Source organism: Salminus brasiliensis, chromosome 21 (genome assembly GCF_030463535.1).
Source record: "Salminus brasiliensis chromosome 21, fSalBra1.hap2, whole genome shotgun sequence".
Taxonomy (NCBI): Eukaryota; Metazoa; Chordata; class Actinopteri; order Characiformes; family Bryconidae; genus Salminus; species Salminus brasiliensis.
Window position 1 is genome coordinate 33,974,027 of NC_132898.1, and position 22,389 is coordinate 33,996,415.

The window sequence follows — 22,389 nt, forward strand, 5'->3', positions numbered from 1 at the left end:
GGAGGTGAAATGCAATAGAATCAGTGTCAGAATTGTGCACATCAGCAGTGATGAACTAGACATCGGGAGTTTTAATACACTTTTAAAAAGTGCAGTGTTGATCTATAGTTGTGAAAGGTCTGCAAGTATAAAGTGAGTTTTAAAAATTTGATGGAGAGGTTCCTCACACTTGCACTTATGTTGCTCTACAAATGGTCAAGCACCACCAGACGCATGAGCCTGTTCCGAAATGCTAGTTTCAGTAAAACACTCACTGCCTGCAGTTTTTCCTCACCCAAAAACACCCAACCAGAAATCTGAGTCTGAGAATCACTTGATTATTACAAAGCAGCGGGTTGTGAAGCCTGACAGTTTACATAAATGTATTTACTATACATTTAAAAATAGCCCAAAATTAATCCTGATAATGTCAGTCAATGGCCTGAAAACTAAAACCTCATTCTTAATAAACAAAGTCAATTAACACCCTGAAGTGCAAAAGGTTTTATTATGAAAGGAAAAACATTAAAAGGACATCTGAACAAACCATTTAGTTTAAACACTCGAACATTTTCCACCACGAGTCCAAATGGAAATTTTCCTGTTAAAGTTCTTCTTCATCAGTTTTCAATTTATTACGAAGACTATAAGAAAAGCAGACAAAAGGATATTCAAACATTCCAAATTACAACATTATCATCAAAATTTCACTACGTTAAAACTACCAGAAAGTACACAGTTAACAGGTCATGCTGCATGCATGTTTGGTGCTTGTACAATTTCAAATAGTTAATACTGAAACACACTGGGCCCTGTGTAAATGTGAGAATCGGACAGAGTGACAAACTCCATCCACATTAGTCATCATGAAAATTTGGATTTACAAACTCACCTCACCTGCACAGGTAGGAGTGAACATCAGAAAAGCCGTGATACTGCGCCAGCGGAAACAGAATTCCAGTTGGACAGCGACCGTCTCGCTGCCGACAAAAGCTGCAGTTGCAGATTCCACGACAAGGAGGGCACTGCCATTGCTGTGAATGTCAAATTTTTTAACTCAGAAAAAAAAAAATGCAGGTTTCAGTTTCCAACTGTCTAAGACTGTAAAGACTCTTTAGACTTTGGCCACCACTAAATTTTAAAGACCAGCATGAGCCAGGAGGTTACAGAAAGGGCAAGAGTAACAGCATGATCTTCAGGAACAGAGTAGTTAGATTACTTACATCTAATTCCAAGCTTAAACAGGTGTGAAATGACCCTCACAGAGCAGTAAATGATCGCAGTGAAAAGGAAAAAAGAAAAAAAAAAAAGAAAAAAGTGTCTACTGACTGGATCAAGAAGGGCCGTCTTCACATCCTCGCCATATCTGTTACGAAGACATGGACCACAAAACTGGCCTTGTATCCCACGACAATTTTCACTGCGGCAACAAGTCTTTGTGTCCAGTGTCTTCTGTCGACACTGATGACAAGTGGAGCCCTGTGATGAGTGATGGCATGTTAATATTGCAAGAGTCGGAAAGCGTTTGGCAGGAAACAACCCAAGTCTGTAACATGACATGCAAGGTTAAACAGTAGGAGGGGATGATTTAGTAAGCTTAAACATGGAAAGAGTAATAATAAGAATTTCACAATCCTCACAGTGACACGATTATAAATTTTCTCAGTCATGGTCGTAGCCACCAACTGAAGCTCATCCTCTGTGATCTCCTCCACTGGTCGGATAGTGTGTGGCTTGCCTTGACTGGGTCGAACGGATTCACGTCTCTGTGGTTTGGAATGGACCTGAAAGACAATAAGGATGACCAAGAGAGAGACCCTGTAAAGAAATGAATGTAAACATTTCAACTGCTTAAGCTGGATGAGTGACTGCCCACCGCAAACGAGAAGCATGAAGCGCTCTGCTGATATTTGGGAATAAATCAAGGCTGGTGGGGAAAATAAATAATACATTTATTTTAATTTAATCGAACAGCATTAGATCAATGATAATTTTGCAAAATTAAGCACTAACCTAATGTGCCTTGAGATTATGTGTGAATATATACACCAGCACGTGCACACAGGGTTAGGTGATTCTAGGTAACCCAGTTCTACGGTCTTTGATGCTCTAAAACCTTTTTCTTACACCAGCGTATCTCCAAACTGTAGCCACAAGATGGCACCAAAAGAAAGAGCTGATAGCATTCACACCTTCATTAGCTCTTCTTCCAAACTCATTTCCAGCTCACAGCTGGCTTCAGCAGTGGAGAGGTCATCAGTCCCCATTGAGCGAGTTAGTCTCCTTGATACCCGTTCTGGATTGCGACGTGGCTCAGAAGCTCGAGGAACGCGCTGATCAGAAATGGGGTACAAATGAACTTTATGAATTATCTTCAAATAGAAACACCATCTATCCCATTATACAACAGTGACCATCTAATAAAATCTGAAATACTATAATATGGTGGATAAACACTGTACTGATAAAAAAGGGCAGCACTGGATCACATTAAAACGACATCCCCCTCAAACCTACTTCAGTGCGCGGCTCCTTTTTCCGAGCGTGTCCTGCGTTCTTCAGTAAGGCTCCAGGCATTTTCTGTAGATCTGCCATCAGCTGAACCAACTAATCAAGGCACACAAGACAATTAAAACCTTATTTTTTAAATGCAATTTAAATAACTTAAACCGATCAGCTGAAAAAACACTGAGCATGCAGTCAGCTTGTCTGTTACAGCAGCTGTAATTAGCAACATGCGGTGTTGGGCAGTGGATTTGCTCAATCGAGAGCATAAATCAATGCCCACTTCCACACATTTCTTGGTGCAAAATATTATATATATATATATATAAAAACACCAGCAGATCTTCTGTGAAACATTAAATACACTTTTGGTCTTGAATGAAAAGGAGACAACCTTATTTTCTGTTCTGTTACGACTAATGTGACCTGATGTTACAAATGAAAAAAAAAAGTTAAACTGACCACTGACCATGGCTTTGTTGGCTTGAATGTTCAATGCTCTCTTTGCAAGAAAAGAATCTTCATCAGAATCAGAGGCTGACTTCGAAGGAGATGGCAGTTTCTTCTGAGGGTTCTTCGGTGCATCATCCACCTCCAATTTTATAGTCTTTTTAGCCTTAGCAGGTTTCTTCATCTTCTTCTTCCCCATTTCCCAGGCATCTTCCTCTTCACTGTCATCAGGAACTATTCGGGGCCGCAGAGCTATTCTCAGTGTAAATCCCACGTGAGACTGCTTCTTTGGAGAAACCTCAGTGCTTTTATCATCACTGTCCAACTCAGAATCCTACAAAAGCAGTTGTGGGTCAAGTCAAACGTGAGCATACTGGACACCATGCAACCCTCAGCTTTAACACTCCTTACTGGTGTGGTCATCTTTAAAAAGGAGTCAATTTTACAAATCTGTGACAAGCCAATGTTTTAAAAACACTCAACAGAAAGAAAAAAATCAGGAGAAACTTTGTCTCAATAAAACAACGATTTAGGTTTAAACTGTCTGAGGTCATGACGGAAAACAGCCATTTGTTTTGTAATTGCACTTTGATTATTATGCCACTTTATTGATCTGTTTTAATCTAGTTTACCAGACACCACTGTTAATCAAGATGAAAATCACTCACCATGAACAAAGCCACAGATCTACGCTTCACTATGAAGTGTTTGTGATCAGATTTATAATTTATCTGGTAATTACCTGAATTCCCTCTTATTCACTTCAGCAGAGTCTTGTTGGCAGATCATTTGTATTAAACACCAAGAAAAGGGGAGAAAGTCTCAGGACACCAAACAGGGAATAAAATCTGTCCATCTGAGCAAACTGTGCTTCTGCCAGATTCAGCTGAATTTATTAAGATCACCCTAAAAACTCAACAGCTTCCCAGAAAGTATTTTACTGCTTCACTGTTCAAAAAGCTAGAAGACAAATCTGGACCAGATCAGCCCTAAAAGCACCCCAGTGTGGGGCAGCGTCCCAAACCACACACCGCGTGAAGAAACACTACTAATGGTGATGCGCACTCTGCTTACAGTTAGGGCGCTAGGGTGAGGTTTGGGACACAGCCTAGACTAGCTTTTGAGCACCAGGGGTCTAGGGCTACATTAGAGCGTCCATGACAGGATTGACCGCTTCACGGTTTCAGACTCCCAGTTAAACCAGTTCAGATCAGACCCACCTTCCAGTCACAGTCACTCAGATCTGCGTCGCAAAATCCAAGAAAGGTTTGATCATTTTCTGATTCTTCAGCAAAAATGTCCGCAAGCTCCTTCCTCAGCTCGGGCATTCCTAAAGACACCTGGGAGGAGAAGGAGGACATTAAAACAGGGGCTTTTCTCTCCAGTTAAACCAGCAGCGGCTCCTGACGGATGGACCAGTTTTACCATGTCGCCGTTTTCCCGCCAGCAGCTGAAGCAGACGGTCCTCGCGCAGCTAACCTGCTTATATGAGGCTCACGTGCTTCCGGCCTGAGCTAAAATAGTCTACTCTGCTGTTCCTCCTTTTATTGCTGTTCTTTTATTTTTAATAAGATTAATATTACTGATGACGTGTTTAAGGATAAAGTAGTGGACTTCACAAAGTGGACTACAAAGTGCCGGCGTCCAGAAACCCTTTCACCCCTTCCTACTTCTGACCCAGGAGACAGTGGAGGAGTCTGGGGAAGGAGGGGACCCTGGTCCACTTCAGCAGAAGGATGGGCTCAGCCAGTAGCAGTTGCTGCACAGGTCCAGTCTGTTGTTCTAGTTCTATTTTCTGTAAACTAATAAAATAAGTTCAAAAATACCCCTGCTGACCCCAGCCTGACCAGCCCAGACTGCAGTACAATGAACTCTAACCCACTTTATTTCTGCTTGGGTTCATTTCCTACAGACCAACAGGCCGAACTGCTGTGTGCTCCAGAAACGGACGTTCCCAGATGATGATGAAGAAAAGTTCTAATGATTGTCTCTTAGTCTGGACAACAAAGTTGGGCAGTTTACATTTTAGCAGCTCTCAGTAAATTCTAGACTGCTGTATCTTATGAGATTCTCAAATGTTTATTAACATTAATAATATAATAACATTTATTACAAATATTTAATCATTCTAAATGTGATGTAATTCTATGTAGTGGATGTGTAGGGGATATGTTGGGAAAGTGGTAACCCTTTTGGAGCAAGAGGGAGAATAGTGACAAGATGGGTGTGTATTAGGAGGGACAATGATGGGTACTGCGAGAATGGTTGAAGCATATGGGAATGGATCAAAGGGTCTGAAGCACGTGAGGATGGTGGGCACGGTATTAGATGTCAGGGACGGTTTGGGTGCAGACAGAATTTCATTCTTGTGTAGCTGTTTAAGACGGACGCTGAGCATTAGCATATATTTCACTCATCAACTAAAATCCAATTGCGCATTGCCTCACCAGGACCAGACTGGAAAAGTGTGTGTGTGAAGTGTTAGGTTATGTACTGTGAGAGTTTATACATGTGAATGAATCTGCTTATTATACTATTCTTCTTTCTAAGCTTCTTACTGCTCAGGGTCTGAAGCCTACCTCGATTTACTGGGTGCAAGGCAGGAATGCCCCCTTGGAGAGTATCACCAGAGAGTATCGCAGAGTACCTCACACAGCCATTCACTCACACCTCGGGTGCTAATTATTTGATTGTCTAATAATTGTCTATTAGTGTATCTGTGTAGGTGTACCAAGCTTTATATGCAATGTTCAATCTGTGAAAAATGTTGCAATCATTTCTCAAGGCCCCATACATGTTTATTATTATTATTATTTGGGCATAAAAATACACAAGCTTGTGAGTGTATGACTTTTTGTATGTCTCCGTTGTCTGCTGAGAACTTGTGTTTATGGTGTGTCGTAAGTGGGAGTGAAAGGGAACTTCAAGGCCATCACAGAGTTCTCTCTCACTCTCTCACTCTCCAGTGGGTTTAAACGCTCGGTTTGGGAAGACACACTGATCTGCTCTGAACTGTTCTGGGTTTAAAGGACCTACTTGCTGAATTTTTATTATGTTATTTACTATGAAGATCTCTGCATCTATTAACAGACCTACTGGAAGTACCTGTGTTCAGTATTTGTTTGTCCACCTGGCACAAAAGAATGCACTGACCACCGCCTTTCTGAGTGAGTTAACATTGTTATTTGTTAAGAATAATTAGAAATGACTGTGTGTAGAGCCCACTGTGGCAAAGAATAAACTGGAATGTGTGGATGTAATGCAGTGCTCCGACGTAAGGTTGTTTTGTGTGTAATTTGTTGTTTATGCTTTGAAGAGCACAAAAATAAGACTCGAATACTCAAACATCCACAGCACAGATCTATGCATGTGATTATTTCATATTTTAAACTGTTATTGTTGTTTTAATGTCACTTAAAACTGAGCAGAGACATTGTAGCTTTCCCCAGGAAACCAATTGTGTTATAGCCAGTTATGTTTGCGTTATTGAGGCAGTTTGATATAGTCATGCTTTTCTGTCTATTATTATCATTCCTACATTCCATTTGTGTCTTTTTAGAAAAAAATATGGAATGTGTAGGTTTGGGTTTTTTTTTTCGAAAAATCCGTTGATCATTTGTGCTCATATTTATTTTTATTTGTTTCAAATGTTGTTGATTTTTAGATGCAATCACAATATGTAATTATATAGCAGTACATGTATTTTACTTTGGTAGGCTTTGGCTGTCAACCACGGCCCACAGAGACAGAGAGCAGAATTCTTTTATGAGATTGCTCACAGCTTACAAAGTTAAAAGACAATTTACACCATTTTCCCAACAATTTAATTACATTCTTACACATCATTTCACTTGTGGACATGAAACTAGTTTCAAATAAAACAGCTTAGTGAGCCTGAGAACTTCATTACAGGTGTTTTCATTACTTCATTACTTCATTACTTGGGCTCCACATATTGCCACGTGTGCATCTATTTGTTGCAGCATTAATAGAAAATGACAGAACCACAAACCAAATACATAAGGTGCCCATATCAAAGAAAACTTTTAAATTATTTTCTAAAACAAAAGTTTGATTTAGTAAATATTGTAAAAAAAATACATTTATACCAGTTCAGCATACAGCAATTGTTTAGGCCCACTCATTCAGCCTACGATGGTCTCTCTCCCATCCACATTGTCATTATTATTATTACTTTAGTTTACCTTGTTTTTTTATGAAGCACTTTAACTGCCAACAAGAACAGTGGCCATTTCCATATACAGTGGGGGGGGGGGGGGGGGAGTATTTGGTCAGTCAAGTTCTCCCACTTAAAAAGATGAGAGAGGCTGTAATTGACATCATAGGTAGACTCAACTATGAGAGACAAAATGAGAAAAAAATTCTGAAAATCACATTGTCTGATTTTTAAAGAATTTATTTGCAAATAATGGTGGAAAATAAGTATTTGGTCGCCTACAAACAAGCAAGATTTCGGGCTGTCACAGACCTGTAACAACTTCTTTAAGAGGCTTCTCTGTCCTCCACTCATTACCTGTATTAATGACACCTGCCCACAACCTCAAACAGTCACACTCCTAACACTATGGTGAAGACCAAAGAGCTGTCGAAGGAGACCAGAAACAGACCTGTAGACCTGCACCAGGCTGGGAAGACTGAATCTGCAATAGGCAGCAGCTTGGTGTGAAGAAATCTACTGTGGAGCAATAATCCTCCAAAGAGACCTACAAGACCACTGCTAATCTCCCTCGATCAGGGGCTCCACGCAAGATCTCAGCCCGTGGGATCAAAATGATCACAAGAACGATGAGCAAAAATCCCAGAACCACACGGGGGGACCTAGTGACTGACCTGCAGAAAGCTGGACCACCGTTACAAAGGCTACCATCAGTAACACACTAAGCCGCCAGGGACTCAGATCCTGCAGTGCCAGACGTGTTCCCCTGCTTAAGCCAGTACATATCCGGCCCGTCTGAAGTTTGCTAGAGAGCATTTGGATGTTCCGAAAGAGTATTGGGAGAATGTGTTGTGTTTGGAGGAGAGTGAATGATGAGTTGCATCCAAAGAACACCATACCAACTGTGAAGCATGGGGGCGGCAACATCATGCTTTAGGGCTGTTTCTCTGCAAAGGGACTAGGACGACTGGTCCGTGTACATGAAAGAATGAATGGGACGTGGTATTGTGAGATTTTGAGTGCAAACCTCCTTCCATCAGCAAGGGCATTGAAGATGAAACGTGGCTGGGTCTTCCAGCATGACAATGATCCCAAGCACACTGCCAGGGCAACAAAGGAGTGGCTTCGTAAGAAGCATTTCAAGGTCCTGGAGTGGCCTGGCCAGTCTCCAGATCTCAACCCCATAGAAAACCTTTGGAGGGAGTTGAAAGTCTGTTTTGCTCGCCGACAGCCCCAAAACATCACTGCTCTAGAGGAGATCTGCATGGAGGAATGGGCCAACATACCAGCAACGGTGTGAGCCAACCTTGTGAAGACTTACAGAAAACGTTTGACCTCTGTCATTGCCAACAAAGGATATATAACAAAGTACTGAGATGAACTTTTGTTATTGACCAAATACTTATTTTCCACCATTATTCGCAAATAAATTCTTTAAAAATCAGACAGTGTGATTTTCTGGGGTTTTTTTTTTCTCATTTTGTCTCTCATAGTTGAGTCTACCTATGATGTCAATTACAGCCTCTCTCATCTTTTTAAGTGGGAGAACTTGCACAATGGGTGACTGACTAAATACTTCCCCCCCCCCACTGTATAAGTGTAGAATGTTTATTTGTAATGAAGCAAATGCCAAGCAAATATCTGTTAGTTGTTTTGGTAAATACAACCACACACACACCATAAGTGGATTTCAGAGAAAGAAAGGAACTAGGCCCTTTAAAGGCAGACCTCAACAGCATATAAAACTAAATAATGTACTGAATGCTCTCTATATTTTCTCTAGTGTTCATAGGCTTGTTCTCTACATACATCTCTGCACTACCTGTAGCTTCAGGGAGGAGATGTGCGTTCTTGGCTAGCCCTCGAAACACTGAAAAGGCCCAGCGAGCAGGGAACATAAGTGGGGCCATTCAGCACTGTGCTCAGACTGAGTGCTGCATGGGCTTCTTCAGGCTAGAACCTGGGCATCCCGTGCCAGACCTCTTAGGTAACGTAATGAAACCATGGTCACAGTTTTTGTACATATGTTTGTTTTTGTTAGATGTGCAATTGTAATAGAACCTGATTTGGTTTTCTAAAAAATTAAATAATCACTTTTATTTACACAATGTCCACCACCTCTTTAAAGCCCAGACAGAACAATGATGATCCATACTGTGGAGTAACAAAGCAGTTGGAACAGTGCTACATGTTTCAGGATTGCCTTACTATTTCTAAGCTCTGGCCTCAGTTTATATTAATTGATGACTGATTTTATATGTGATTATGATGATAAATAAACTATAATTGATTGTAAATAAATTATAATTGTTTATGTATGTTTTGGTATTATTAATATGGACTAAATTATTATTACAGTGATTACAATTATGTTGATAATCATTGTAATTTGTATTTTTGCTATTAGAACTATCCTGACTATTCTTTATATTCCTTTGCAACACTGTTACCTGTGTTTATGCTTATCCTGCTATCATATCAAAAAATATTTTAAAGATATATATCATGACAAGAATGCAGCAATAACACAGGGGATAATGATTAACCAAAATACAAATGTGACAAACCAACATGGGCAAAAACATGAAAGCCATCTGAGGCTGGAGGATAGCCAGGGAGCTAGGTGTGATGGGGCAAATAAACAAGGGGGGTAAGGCTAGACTAAAAAACCACTGGCAGGGCCAGCAAAAGAAACAAACGAAACCCCGCGCTCGTCAGGCGCAACTAAACTTACTTGACGTGAACAGGAGCTTAGGGATTAGTCACCGAATCCTCAAGGCGACCATGTAGCAACCAGAGAAGCGATATGCACATGAACTTGACGGACACAGACCGTAATTCTCGGCATTCACTCACTAAATATCATAGCCCTCAGGTGAACCAAATCAAAACATTCAATGAACGTAAATGAAACACACGTGACCCTAACAGAAAACATGGCGTGGTTCATGAGAGGGTTGCCAACATAAAAGTCCATGGTGAGTGACGTGAAATGCAGAAATAAAAGTCTGTGACACGTGACATGAACATAAGAGTCCTTGAACTTGAAGCCTGTGGACCACGGCTCGGGACCGCCCCGGGGCGGGTGTGGCAATGCGGACCTGACAGTACTAACCCCCGCCGTCATGCGGGGCCTACATCCTGTTTGGCCAGCACCAGGGAACCACACTTCTCCTAGACCATGAAGCGCTGCTTCCGGCACCCACGCCTATGGGAACCCAGCCCCCGCCTGACCGTGTGAACGGGGATCCCCTCGCCTCCGCAGGCTCCGGCGGCGAGTCCGCCGTGGTGGCCACGTCCAGGGGCCTGGACTCCACAGGCTGATCTGGCAAACTTACATTTACATTTACATTTACATTTATGGCATTTAGCAGACGCTCTTATCCAGAGCGACTTACAAGGTTACTGGTATTACAGAGGTGGGTCAGTGTAGTGTTAGGAGTCTTGCCCAAGGACTCTTATTGGTGTAGCGCAGCATGGTCACCCAGACCGGGAATCGAACCCCAGTCTCCCACATGGTGTGGTAGCTCAGTGGCAGGTAGTGGTGTTATCTGTTGTGCCACACCAACCACACCAACCACCAACTTGAGACATAACATGACTGGGGTGAAAACGTGAACAAGAACGTGACTAGAAAACAAGAAACCAGACTAGAATCAATACCAACTTTACTCAGAGACACTAGGCGTCTGCAGATCGAGACCACTGTGGCCTACCCCGGGGCCGATGATGGTCAGTACCCCAGGTAGGCGCCATCCAAGGGGTCGCAGAATCTGGAACTGACGCGGTGGGCGTCTTAAGCGCAAAGACGCGGAGGGCGCCGTCCACATAGCAGGGGCCAAGGCTGGGGGTGCCGTGGCCGTCGCAGGGGGCGGCGCTGGGGGCGCCGTCGTCGTGGACACCAGGGCAGTAAGCACCACCATGGCCGGAAGTTGGGCAGACGGCATCGCTCGCCTTGGGGCAGTCACGGTTACATCCGCCTGCCAAACCCTGAAACCGGGACAGCTGGCACTGCTTGCCTGGGTTAGGGTTTGGGTTAGGGTTAGGGTTGGCTTGAGAGGCGGGTGGGGCCGCCGACGTGACTTGACAGGGGCAATATAAATCATTATTAAACTTAATAGTAGATATATATTATGCAGTTAATATAAATAGGTAAATAATAGAAAGATTTAAAGTATGAATAATTAATATAGTAGTGAGGTACAGACATTTATTGGCTATTGGGTTTTGTCAGGTCCGCGTTGCCGCGCCCACCCCGAGGGCGGTCCCGAGCCGCGGACCACAGGCTTCATGTTCAAGGACTTTTATGTTGACACCTGTTTACAGACTGCGCCATGTTTGTTCTGATTTGGTTCACCTGAGAGCTGGGGTACTCTTGAATTACTCTTGTGACGCCAAGCGTTATGTTGGCCTCACGTTCATGAGACTTCTAGGAGAGTCTACGGGTTTCGGTAGTGTATGCTCTATCGGAGCTGTTTCACGTTCAGAAGGAGTTCGCCGTCTGGTTCACTGGTTGCAAAAGCACATATGATTCTACATCTTCATATACATTTTTTTTTTTAAATTACACTGAACCCTAACCCAAAGTAGCAAAATGAAAACTACAGTCTAAAGTTCAGGACTGCTTCTAACTCTTGCTGTTTTCTCTTGTCTTAGGTTGTAGCATAACAGAAACATTCTGCCCTGAAACATCATGTCATGCATCCATACATCATCAGAACTACCTCAGATGTGTGTGCAGCTCAGACTTCTGCAACAGTAACATCACCTTAAATAACCAAGCCAAACAAACGCAGCATTCCCACACCTCAGGTTCATGAATGTGAAAATTTTATTTGCTTTTGAAGTGTTTAAGTGTCACAGCAGTGGCGCTGCTTAGTTATTTTCTCTTGTTTCGCTGCTTTACAATTTTATGTAGCTACTGCAACTTCTAGGAAAAAATAGTTGTTGGTATTTGGAATTTAATTTCATAAGTGATTTAATAACTGTCCTGTCTAGACTTGGTGGTTTAATGGTTTTCAAAATGGGTTAACCCTGACCTGGTAAAGTGAGTGGCTTTACAAGTACAGATTATTTTAAGTACATTTTAATATGAATTTACATTTACATTTAAGGCATTTAGCAGACGCTCTTATCCAGAGCGACTTACAAAGTGCTTTGCTATTTACCCAAGAAAGAAACCTTAGCTAGTTAGAATAGACTAATAATTCAAAGATACCTCTAAGCTTAGACATTGCTAAACACAATACAATAAGGCGACCATAGTACTATTTGTCCAAGTACTCTCTGAAGAGGTGGGTCTTCAGTCTGCGTTTGAAGACAGCGAGCGACTCGGCCGTTCGGACACCCAGGGGCAGCTCGTTCCACCACTTTGGTGCCAGGACAGAAAAAAGCCTGGACGCTTGTCTTCCGTGGATTTTGAGGGATGGCGGGTCGAGCCGAGCCGTACTTGAAGCTCGAAGGGCTCTTGGTGCAGACCGGCTTTTGACCATTGCCATCAAGTACGGAGGGGCTGGTCCAGTCTTGGCTTTGTAGGCCAGCGTCAGGGTTCTGAATCTGATGCGGGCAGCAGCTACAGGAAGCTAGTGGAGAGAACGCAGCAGTGGAGTGACATGGCTGAATTTAGGGACATTGAAGACGACCCGTGCCGCTGCATTCTGGATGAGTTGCAGGGGCCTGATGGTGCGCAGAATTTAATATAAATTTAATATGAAAAAAGATACCTGACATTACCTTTTCAGGATTTTATTCATTTATTGAAGAAAAAGTTATCCAAAACCAACTTGCCCTGTATGAAACGTTGAGTACCCCACTAGTAGTGTTGAATCTTCTCAGAAGTGACTGGTCTTTTAAATTTCCTCCTAGAGTACAACAACAAGACAAAGGAACCTCTAGGAACATCTAAGGGGAATGCAGCTCTCACCCATAATTGACAGAAGCACTTTACTAATTCTGGTCTGTTTCAGAAAATCTATCAGGTCTTCAGCCCATGATCTGAAGCTCAAGCTCAATTGGATTATACAGCAAGACTACAATCCAAAGCATGAATAAGACACAAACAAGAGCAAGAATTGTTTAGAAGAAATAATGTTATTATTAGTAGTAGTATAAAATCAAACATATAAATTACATGTTAAACCCTGTATTGTTTCAATCTCTCTGTGAGTATTTGAGAAATGCTCCTGTCTCTCTCTTTATAGATCTACTGAGTGTCAGCGTCCTTGTTATTCCTGCTGGAGCTCTGGTTATTCTTTTATTTCTCATAAGTGCTGCAAAGGGGAAACATCTAGTCAAAGACTGCAGTAAGTTTTCCATCTTTTAGAATGATCTTTTTTTTCATTTTGACTGAACAAATAATGTTAGAATTAAAGTTATTAAAGTTATTAGTGTTACGGTACCTCTGCTTAATCCAAATTGTAATTTTGATATGGTGGAAATGGTTTGGTGTGTACAGCCCCACTGGAATACACAGTACGCATGGCTTACAGTATAGGCAAAGATTGATGGATAAAATGCAGAAACCAGTTCGCTGCACTTCCATGGTGTGCTTTATGGTGTGTGGATGCTAGAAAAAAATGGCGATGCAAGTGCAGTGGTGTAGGCAGGAAGAAAACTTGTCGTGACATACAAAAAGGGTTAATAAATTAATATTTAGTGCACTAACCTGCCAAACCTTCACAATTAAGATTAATATACAGTTTATATGTTATACTATTAGTGTGTATTGGGACACAGTCATAGTATTAGCAGTGTTCTAAAGAGCATAGGTACACCAGTCCAAACTTGGCATACTTCATATTGAGAATCCCACAGACACTGACAAGGTACACCTAGGGAGGATAACAAGAGGGCAGGGCAACAAAGGAGACACAGGTGGGAACACTTAGGACAAGGTGGGGCTTGGGCGGAGCCATGTGCTAAAGAGCACAAGGGGAAAACCAAAACAACCTGACAGAAGGACAACCAGGAGACACAGAGCAGAGGGACACAAACAGGACAATAGTGTGACACTGATGTATTGATGCAAACGTAGACGTGCTCCATTTAAATGCTTTTTCTCCTCTCCATACCAAGGCTCTGAAACACCTCCCTATGCCATTTCAGAAGAATGTGACTTTGACCTAGGGAGTGTGGAGTTACAAAAGGTATGTATAGCTGGACGTTTTGCAATTCACAATTTTCGGACATAGTGTTGGTATGTGTACTTATGTTTCGCTTTCTTTTCATCCAATTATTTATGTTCAAGGTAGTGGCATGTGGCCATTTTGCATATGTGCGACAGGGGTACTTCCAAGGATCATCAGTAGCCCTGAAGGTGTTTCCTGAGACACTGAAGCAGGATTTCACTAAAGAGAAAAATGTGTACATGCTGCCATTCATGACACATTATGGAATTATACAGTTTCTTGGAGTAGGAAGAATGGGGAAAGAACTTGTGCTGGTTTTGGAACTGGCAACGCAAGTGAGTTTCTGACATTTACAGTGATTTTTAAAAGGCCCATATCTCAAACACACCTGATTCATCTTGCTTGGTGAAGTTTAATGTAGTATGTAAATATTGTTCAGATTTCATAGTCCATATATGGAAACTGTCATGGAGGACCACCCAAACCTAATCAGTTAATTAACAAGCTTCTCCTCAGTGTATTAGAGCAGAAAACTAGTAATATGTGCAGACAAGGAATTCCTAGGGTTGGGAACCACTGTAATAAACCTATTTCAAATTCATTGTTTTTGAGAGTTTCTGAAAACCAATGCATTTGTATATACACAGCCGTTTAGCCTTGACCATTCATATTAGTGTTAGTCAGTGAGTTTTGGGTGAGTTTCCCAAAAGCTGTGGAATGCGGAAAGTACTTTGTTAACTAGTTCTTAAAAACATTAGTTAATTAAACAAGTTTTGCTGCTTCTGCTCATTCTAAAGCAGAATTACTGTTCATTTACATAATATACCATTTACAAACAATGAAAAAACCTGTTGTGTGCAAAAGTAATTGTACATCAAATATATAGTTTTATTTTTTACTTTATTTCTTGCAATATGTTGAATTTAGAAATTAAAATGGGTTTTGCAGAAAATGTGTATGTTAAGGTTTATTTGTTCTAGAAGATTTATTCACATTTAGGAAATCAAAAAATGTATCATTTAAGGGATGTACAAAAAAAGGTAACAAATGCTCTATAGGAAATACATGTAAATACACATATTTTCTGCATTTGTAATCATTTGTGGCATTATTTTAAGCTCTTAAGCTATATAAGACAAGAGTGATTTCTATTAGAAACAAAACACAACACTCAGTTTCCCAGCAGCCTGCGAGGCCTCAAATCCGTGAGGTACAGACATTCCAGCGGTCAGCACGGGAGAGCTCCAGGCCAAAATGTAGAGTAACTCTGGCGTGAGGCCTGGGAAAATATCTAAGCCGTGATGAGTCGCCATGACAGCGGACCGTGGAAACACCCAAGCTGCCATGTAGAGTCAGAGACTCCTGTACAACCTGATGCTCCTGCATAACAACCGTTTTAGTTAAGATCAATCACATTATCTTTACCCCACAAGTTTTTTTATGTTGTGTTTGTGTTTTTTTCACACTCTTTGACCTCACTCACAAATGTTCTAAATATTGTCTGTGTTAGGGTTCTCTAAATGCATTCCTCTCCAAAACTGTGTGTGACTGGACATCTACTGTAAAACTAGCACAGACTCTATCACAAGGACTGGCCTATCTCCATACTGAATTGAATAAGAATGGTGAGCACCTTTAGACCTATAGATATTATTTTTTATGGGTCTATACCAATATTTAAAGACAGTGTGAAAAATAATAAATGCATTTCTTGTGAACATTGTTTTTGTCCTGCAGGTGTATATAAGCCAGCAATAGCTCACTGTGATCTGAGCAGTAGTAATGTTTTAGTGAAGGCTGATGGTTCTTGCGCTCTGTGTGACTTTGGTTGCTCCATGGTGCTGCAGTGCTTTGGAAACTGTCCAGCAATGCAGGACCACTCCAGTGGAAAAGAGGTTAGTTCTTCCTATTCTTTGTTTTTCTAGCTCCAGCTATGTTCACCTCATGCAGTTGATTGATTCTGACCACATGCCATTTTCTTGTTGATCATAAGTACTTTTGGCTTCTCAACAGCAGATGATCAAAAAACCCTCCCTCTCCACAAACTCTTCCCTCAACTCCCGCCCCACACCACCCTCTCACCCCACACCCCTCAGTGTGATACAAGTACTAGTTTGGAAACGCAGTCAGTAAAAGTAGTTCACAAACAGATGATTCCCTGCATCTAAAGTCTGTGTAAAAATGTCCAGCTTTCCTGGAAAACAAGAAGCCAGTATGGTCTGGATGAAGGGCTTCTCTTTTCTACAGAGGTTTTTATTCATTGGTTTCATATTATCATGATTTAATGCTTCAGAAGATAGCTCACTGATTTTACTCCATCTCATGCACTCACCCTTTGCTGCTAACCAGTTGCAAACGCAAACGTCTAGAGAAAATGTATTTTTTAAATGCACACACACACACACACACACACACACACACACTTATCACACAGATGGAGTGGGGTAGCTAGGTCTCTGGTTGGCCCATTTTGTTAGCATACAGTTTCATCCTTATCAAGTAGGCCTTAGCTAATATACATTGGATAAAACAAGGTTAAACCTCAAATCATTTTAACAAAAATTGTGCATTTGGATATTTGGATAACTCAATTTGTAAGTGTTTTAAAAAGGCTAGCGGGGGACATGGCTAAAGAAAAATATTAATTCTTTCTTTTTTACTATTTATAGGGCAGAATTCAAATGGGAACTCTGCAGTACATGTCACCAGAAATCTTGGAGGGATGTGTGAATCTAAGCAGTGGCCAGTGTTTGCTTCAGGGAGATGTGTATTCTTTAGGACTGCTGCTTTGGGAGCTGATAATGCGTTGCTCAGATCTCCTTAATGGTATAAATTAATTTAACTAAAGATACACAAAGATGATCAAACTAATGATGACTGTGCTCATTGTGGACAGACATATCCTCAGTGTAAATACTGTAGGTTATGGAATGGAGGTTGTTCCGATAGCATAATTTTAGTCTGTGGTGTGTGTGTAGATAATTGCCCACCATAGTTGTCACATTTAAATTCATTAATGTGACTGTGACTAACTGTATATATGTAGGCGTACTTTTAGTAAAGTGTAACAGGTGTCTTTGTCTTGCCCTTGTCAAGTCAAGTCAAATTTATTTGTATAGCTTTTTACATAATTAGTAATTAATAAAAGACAGAGACAAAAAAGAAGTGACGTAAGACATGAAGGATCAAAGACCCCCAGTGAGCAGTCAACGGCGACAGTGGCAAGGAAAAACTTCCTCAGAGCTGGAGGAAGAAACCTTGGGAGGAACCAAGACTCACAAGGGGGAGCCGACCCATCCTCCTCTGATCAGAACTATTTGAACATTATTGTTTAAATAGCTTGTGTTTTCCCTTCCTGGTCTGTCTCTTTTTTTCCCTGCCATCTGCACATCAGCACATGGCTCTGTTTATGTTTGCTTATTGTCTCTGCCCTAGTCCCGCCTTCTCAATAGTGTTTCCACCTGTGCCTCCTATGTAGCCCCACCCTCTTGTTAGCCTCAGGTGTTGCTTGTTGGTCTGTGTATAAGTAGTTCCTTGGTTCAAGTGTTTCTTTGTCTGGTCTTGTATGGGTTCAGCTTGGTAGTTTCCAGTGTTTGTTTTGTTCGGTTCCTGTTTTGCTTAATTTGGTTTTGTTGAAGTACCTGCAATTATGTCTTATGCCTCCGCCTCCAAGTTCCATTACTGTGACAGTTCACAGTATAGTTGCTGTACAAAATGAAACTTGGATATGAACTAGTTTTGTACTAAAAACGTTCCATTGTATCTAAAGTGTACTTTTATAAACTTAAACTCTCAAACAGTATTAAAAAAGTACACTTGGAACCATATTACCAGATAAAATAAGCACTGGAATTAAAGCCCTTTTTAAGTCCACATTTTTCATCTATTATTTCAGAATAAATCATATGAAGTGTTCTTATGTTAAAATATTTTATGTCACTGTAAGATAAATGACATAAATTGAAGTATGAAAAGTTTTTATTTATGTGTATGTCTATTTGATTATTTTTTCTTATTGCTCATGCCCAGATTCTCCTGTCCCAGCACATATGTTGCCTTTTGAAGCTGAACTGGGAACCAGTCCATCCCTTGAAGATCTTCTCATTTTTGTGTCAGAGCAAAGAAGGCGCCCAAGTGTACCAGCACAGTGGGGCCAAGTCATCCAGGTACCAACAGTAAAAGATTATTAGACTTTTGTCAGTATCTTAAAATTAGTCTGAGTCAGTTTGGATTGTATGTGCTATATTTGCAGGGATTTTCTCTACATGAGCTTCTTGAGGATTGCTGGGATCATGATGCAGATGCAAGGCTGACCGCACAGTGCACTGCCAGCAGATTAGCTTCTTTACCTTTTGATCTAACTTTGTGAAAACCTGAAAACTATGTGAACCTTTAGTGGCTGGTTTTAGTCTAACCATTGTAAAGAATGCGCTTGTTAAAAGATTTTACACTAAACAAGATTTGAAACATTTGAAAAGGATATTCTTTGACTCTGTGAATGCTTATTGTATTCTCTATGCAAAAAAGTGTTCTACCTTCATCCTGACCTTGAATCAGTTGTTTTTAGCATTTTTAATATCTTATAAGTCTGAAGTCAAACCTTTCAATATTGTTTTGTTTTCTTTTAGCTAGGTTTCAGAATTTCTGTACAGGGTCAAAGTTATCTGGCAATATTGAGGTTTGTGATGCTAAGTAGTAACTGACATTCTGAAATCAAATATGTTGTAAAATCTGTCACACCTGCGCACCGTGCCACCGCGCCCGCCCCAGGGGCGGTCTCAGGCCGCGGCTCACAGGCGATCAAGAGCTCCCCCTTCAAAGTCTTATGTTTAGTTATGCTCTGGACTTTTATGTTGAAAAGGACTCTTGTGTTGACACCCATCGTCGCCATCTTGGTTTTAGGTTGTGTTTGTCATGTGTCTGTTCATCGTTTGGTTAATGTGTATCACCTGTGGGCTGGTGTATTTAAGGAGGGCTAGCGCAAGCAGCCAGGGCCGAGAATTGACTTTAGTTGGCTTCTGTTAACTCTCAACAGCTCTGGTTATCTCAGGTCAACACTGGGTTGGATCTGGTGTCTCATAGTGCTGGCATTATTCGTTGAGCACCATGAGGAGTATCAGGGGCTTGTTCATGGGAGTACGCTGAACTCTCCTCGCTTCGGTCGTGAAGCTCTCGTCAAGGAAGTCAGCTCTGGTGCGCGCTCTAGTTATCACCTGTGTTCTGGTAAGCTAGCCCTGTCACTGTCTCGGTTCTGTTGTTTGGGTTCTGGTAGGCTGGCCCCGTCAGTGGATCGGTTCTGTTGTCTGTGTTCTGGTAAGCTAGCCCTGTCACTGTCTCGGTTCTGTTGTTTGGGTTCGGTAGCGGATCCCTCAGCTCTGGAGGTCCAGTAAGTCTCAGAAGCACCTGACCCGCGCTGTCTTTCTGTCTCACGGTTTTCCCCAGGCTGCCTGTAGGTTTATGTTTTCTGTATCGTTCTGGCTCAGCCCTGGCATGCTAGCCTAGCCCTCGTCCCTCACCAGCCACAGGTGTGCTCTTTTGTTTGCCCAGTTTGTTTGTCACGTTTGTCTTTTGTTTATTGTTAACCCTGTTAATCTGTTACTGCTTTTTCATTGTTTTCTGCCCTGTTTGAGTTAATAAACTCTCTTGCTTTGGTCCATTCCCTGCGAGTGTTCTCCCTCATTGTCTGACCCGGTGGATCATGACAGAATTCTCGGCCGAATACCCCCGAACAGCGGGGATGGATGCCAGGGAACTAGCCCAAGGACAAGTCTTTGGGCAGCAGCACCACTCTCTACAGAGTGTTTCTGAGGCCGTTGGTAGGCCGCAGCTAGTCGCCCAACTAGCGGGTGACATCCAAGGGCTCACGAATCTAGTACAGACTTCGTTGGAGCCTGCTAGTCTTCCCAGCCAAGTCACCAGTCCGTATCCGATGGACATTCTGGATACGTATTCAGGCGATCCAGAGCTTTGCGAGGGCTTCTTGTTTCAGTGCTCGGTGTATTTATGTAGTCAAGGAACCAGCACTGACCAGGCGAAGGTCGCCTTTCTTGTATCCCGTCTCGCTGGAGAAGCTCTGGATTGGGCCATAGCCACCTGGGAGGAGCTTAGCGTGGAGCCCTTCTCGGAGTACCTGAAGCACTTCAAGGCAGTATTTCAGCGTCCTCGAAGGGGTCTCACGCCGGGCGACCTGTTGCTGTGGCTGAAGCAGGGCAGCAGGTCGGTAGCCCACTATGCGCTGGAGTTCCGCTCCGTAGCTGCGCGTAGTGGGTGGAGTCATGCCATGCTTGCTGCCCAGTTCCGCAACGGGCTTGCCCCCCGTTTGCAGCAGGAGTTGGCGTGCCGAGGTGGGTCGCTTGAGCTGGATGAGCTCATAACGCTCGCCATCAGGCTCGACCAGCTCCCAGGTCGCCCTACCCCCACCATGTCATAGAAAGCTGGGGGTTTAGCTGCCAGGCCTGAAAGGCACACCGGTCCGGTTATTCAGCGTCGGGGTGGGTTTACGGATCCAGAGTCGTTGGCGTCATTATCTGTGGTACCCGTCAGTGAGCCCATGGAGGTGGGCGTGTGCCACTCCAAGGCGACGTCTGCTCCCGAAGTCCATGGCCCTAGGTCTACGCCTAGGGTCTCTGCTACAGTGGCTGTGCCCAGCTCCTCGGCTACAGGCAAGGCGGTTAGGGTTAAGGTTAAAACCCATCATTTTATCGGCTCTGTTGTTTGGGTTCGGCAGCGGATCCCTCAGCTCCGGAGGTCCAGTAAGTCTCAGAAGCACCTGACCCGCGCTGTCTTTCTGTCTCACGGTTTTCCCCAGGCTGCCTGTAGGTTTATGTTTTCTGTATCGTTCTGGCTCAGCCCTGGCATGCTAGCCTAGCCCTCGTCCCTCACCAGCCACAGGTGTGCTCTTTTGTTTGCCCAGTTTGTTTGTCATGTTTGTCTTTTGTTTATTGTTAACCCTGTTAATCTGTTACTGCTTTTTCATTGTTTTCTGCCCAGTTAATAAACTCTCTTGCTTTGGTCCATCCCCTGCGAGTGTTCTCCCTCATTGTCTGACCCAGTGGATCATGACAGAATCATGATTTATACACACTGAATACTCACAGAAATAGGCATATAATTAATAGTCTGACTTCAGTTTTAATCTTCATGTGTTTATCAAATTTAGAAGCCCTCTGTTACTTAATCCATGTGGCTCAAATAAAAGTTAGCATTGTATGTACAACTGAAGTAAATTATGTTTCGACTGGCAATATTATAATATCTAGTTCCCCGAAAGCATGAGAAACTATTTCATAAAAAAATAAAAAGCAATCCAAGCTAGGTAAAGGTTTGTGCCACACGTTTGTCTTTAGATTAAAAACATGATGGCACGGGTGGTGTTGTAGGGCTGCATGATAAATGCACATTTTAGTCATTCTTCATTCAGAACTGCACCACCTGTGTGCACCTGTTCTGCTGGTATGCAATTTCCTTGTCTGTGTACACTGTTTTACCCTTTTGCTTTTTGGTCTTTTTAGCCGTAAGCCCTAGTTTAGCTGGGCCTTGTTTTCAGGCTTAGCCTTCAGCATTTGCAATAATTGAACCAAGTTGATGTTTTTCCTTTTGTTTCTGTTTTCCAGTTTTTGATCTTGGTTTCGCGCTGGTGTTTTCTTATGTGTTGTCAGTCAACCCTGCAAAGTGTTTATTTGTCAATCCTCCAATCTTAACCTCAACTCACAACCTGATCCTAACCTTAACCTCCACAAACCTAACACAGATTATTTTTCATATAACATATGTTTGGATGATCATTTGCATATACATTACCGCTGTTTAGTTTTGAGAGCAGTGATAACTTATGGAGTTGATCAACAAGGAATGTGTCTAATCCATTTAAAAGTTCATGGCTTTAAAGCTTGGGTTATTTTAACCCCTGGAATGTGATCACTTATGCCATTTATGAGCAAACCCACCTGCTGTTGTGCTCCCAGTTTTGTTTGTTAATGATTTGTCAGTGTCTGTTATCATGGGTGCTGTTATTCTGGTTGGTTTTATAATCTCTGAAAATAGGCTGTTGCTGTACATTGTATTGATGAAGTCTGTCATAATTTTTTTGTCCATTTTTATTTTGCAAATCAGTATTTTACAAATCAATACATTTATAAACAAATTAAGGAT

The 22,389-nt window shown here is 42.1% G+C and overlaps 2 protein-coding genes across 2 annotated transcripts; one reads left to right on the forward strand and one right to left on the reverse strand.

Annotated features, from left to right (window-relative positions):
* Nucleotides 1–539: 539 nt before the first annotated feature.
* Nucleotides 540–4,418, reverse strand: LOC140542925 (cell division cycle-associated protein 7-like). Its single transcript, XM_072665882.1, has 8 exons — nt 4,155–4,418; nt 2,954–3,268; nt 2,497–2,586; nt 2,172–2,312; nt 1,620–1,763; nt 1,309–1,458; nt 877–1,013; nt 540–623 (listed from the first exon to the last, which is right to left on the reverse strand). Exons 1-8 carry the CDS (start codon nt 4,293–4,295, stop codon nt 584–586), a joined length of 1,158 nt encoding a protein of 385 aa, XP_072521983.1. The 5' UTR covers nt 4,296–4,418; the 3' UTR covers nt 540–583.
* Nucleotides 4,361–20,668, forward strand: LOC140543427 (anti-Muellerian hormone type-2 receptor-like). Its single transcript, XM_072666546.1, has 14 exons — nt 4,361–4,432; nt 4,544–4,568; nt 8,946–9,098; nt 11,768–11,923; nt 13,312–13,413; nt 14,186–14,256; nt 14,358–14,573; nt 15,749–15,863; nt 15,976–16,133; nt 16,908–17,064; nt 18,268–18,404; nt 18,491–18,603; nt 19,289–19,461; nt 19,944–20,668. Exons 1-14 carry the CDS (start codon nt 4,361–4,363, stop codon nt 20,666–20,668), a joined length of 2,373 nt encoding a protein of 790 aa, XP_072522647.1.
* Nucleotides 20,669–22,389: the final 1,721 nt, after the last annotated feature.

Excerpts from the sequence above, each read along its gene's own strand:
- LOC140542925 (XM_072665882.1), bottom strand. The coding sequence starts at position 4,295 with ATGTCCTCCTTCTCCTCCCAGGTGTCTTTAGGAATGCCCGAGCTGAGG. Across the intron at positions 3,269-4,154 it reads TGAGTGACTGTGACTGGAAG|GATTCTGAGTTGGACAGTGA; the intron begins GTGGGTCTGATC and ends CTGCTTTTGTAG. Across the intron at positions 624-876 it reads GTTCACTCCTACCTGTGCAG|TCTTCGTAATAAATTGAAAA; the intron begins GTGAGGTGAGTT and ends CTTTTCTTATAG.
- LOC140543427 (XM_072666546.1), top strand. The coding sequence starts at position 4,361 with ATGTCGCCGTTTTCCCGCCAGCAGCTGAAGCAGACGGTCCTCGCGCAG. Across the intron at positions 4,569-8,945 it reads TTCACAAAGTGGACTACAAA|GGAGGAGATGTGCGTTCTTG; the intron begins GTGCCGGCGTCC and ends CTGTAGCTTCAG. Across the intron at positions 15,864-15,975 it reads TACTGAATTGAATAAGAATG|GTGTATATAAGCCAGCAATA; the intron begins GTGAGCACCTTT and ends TTTGTCCTGCAG.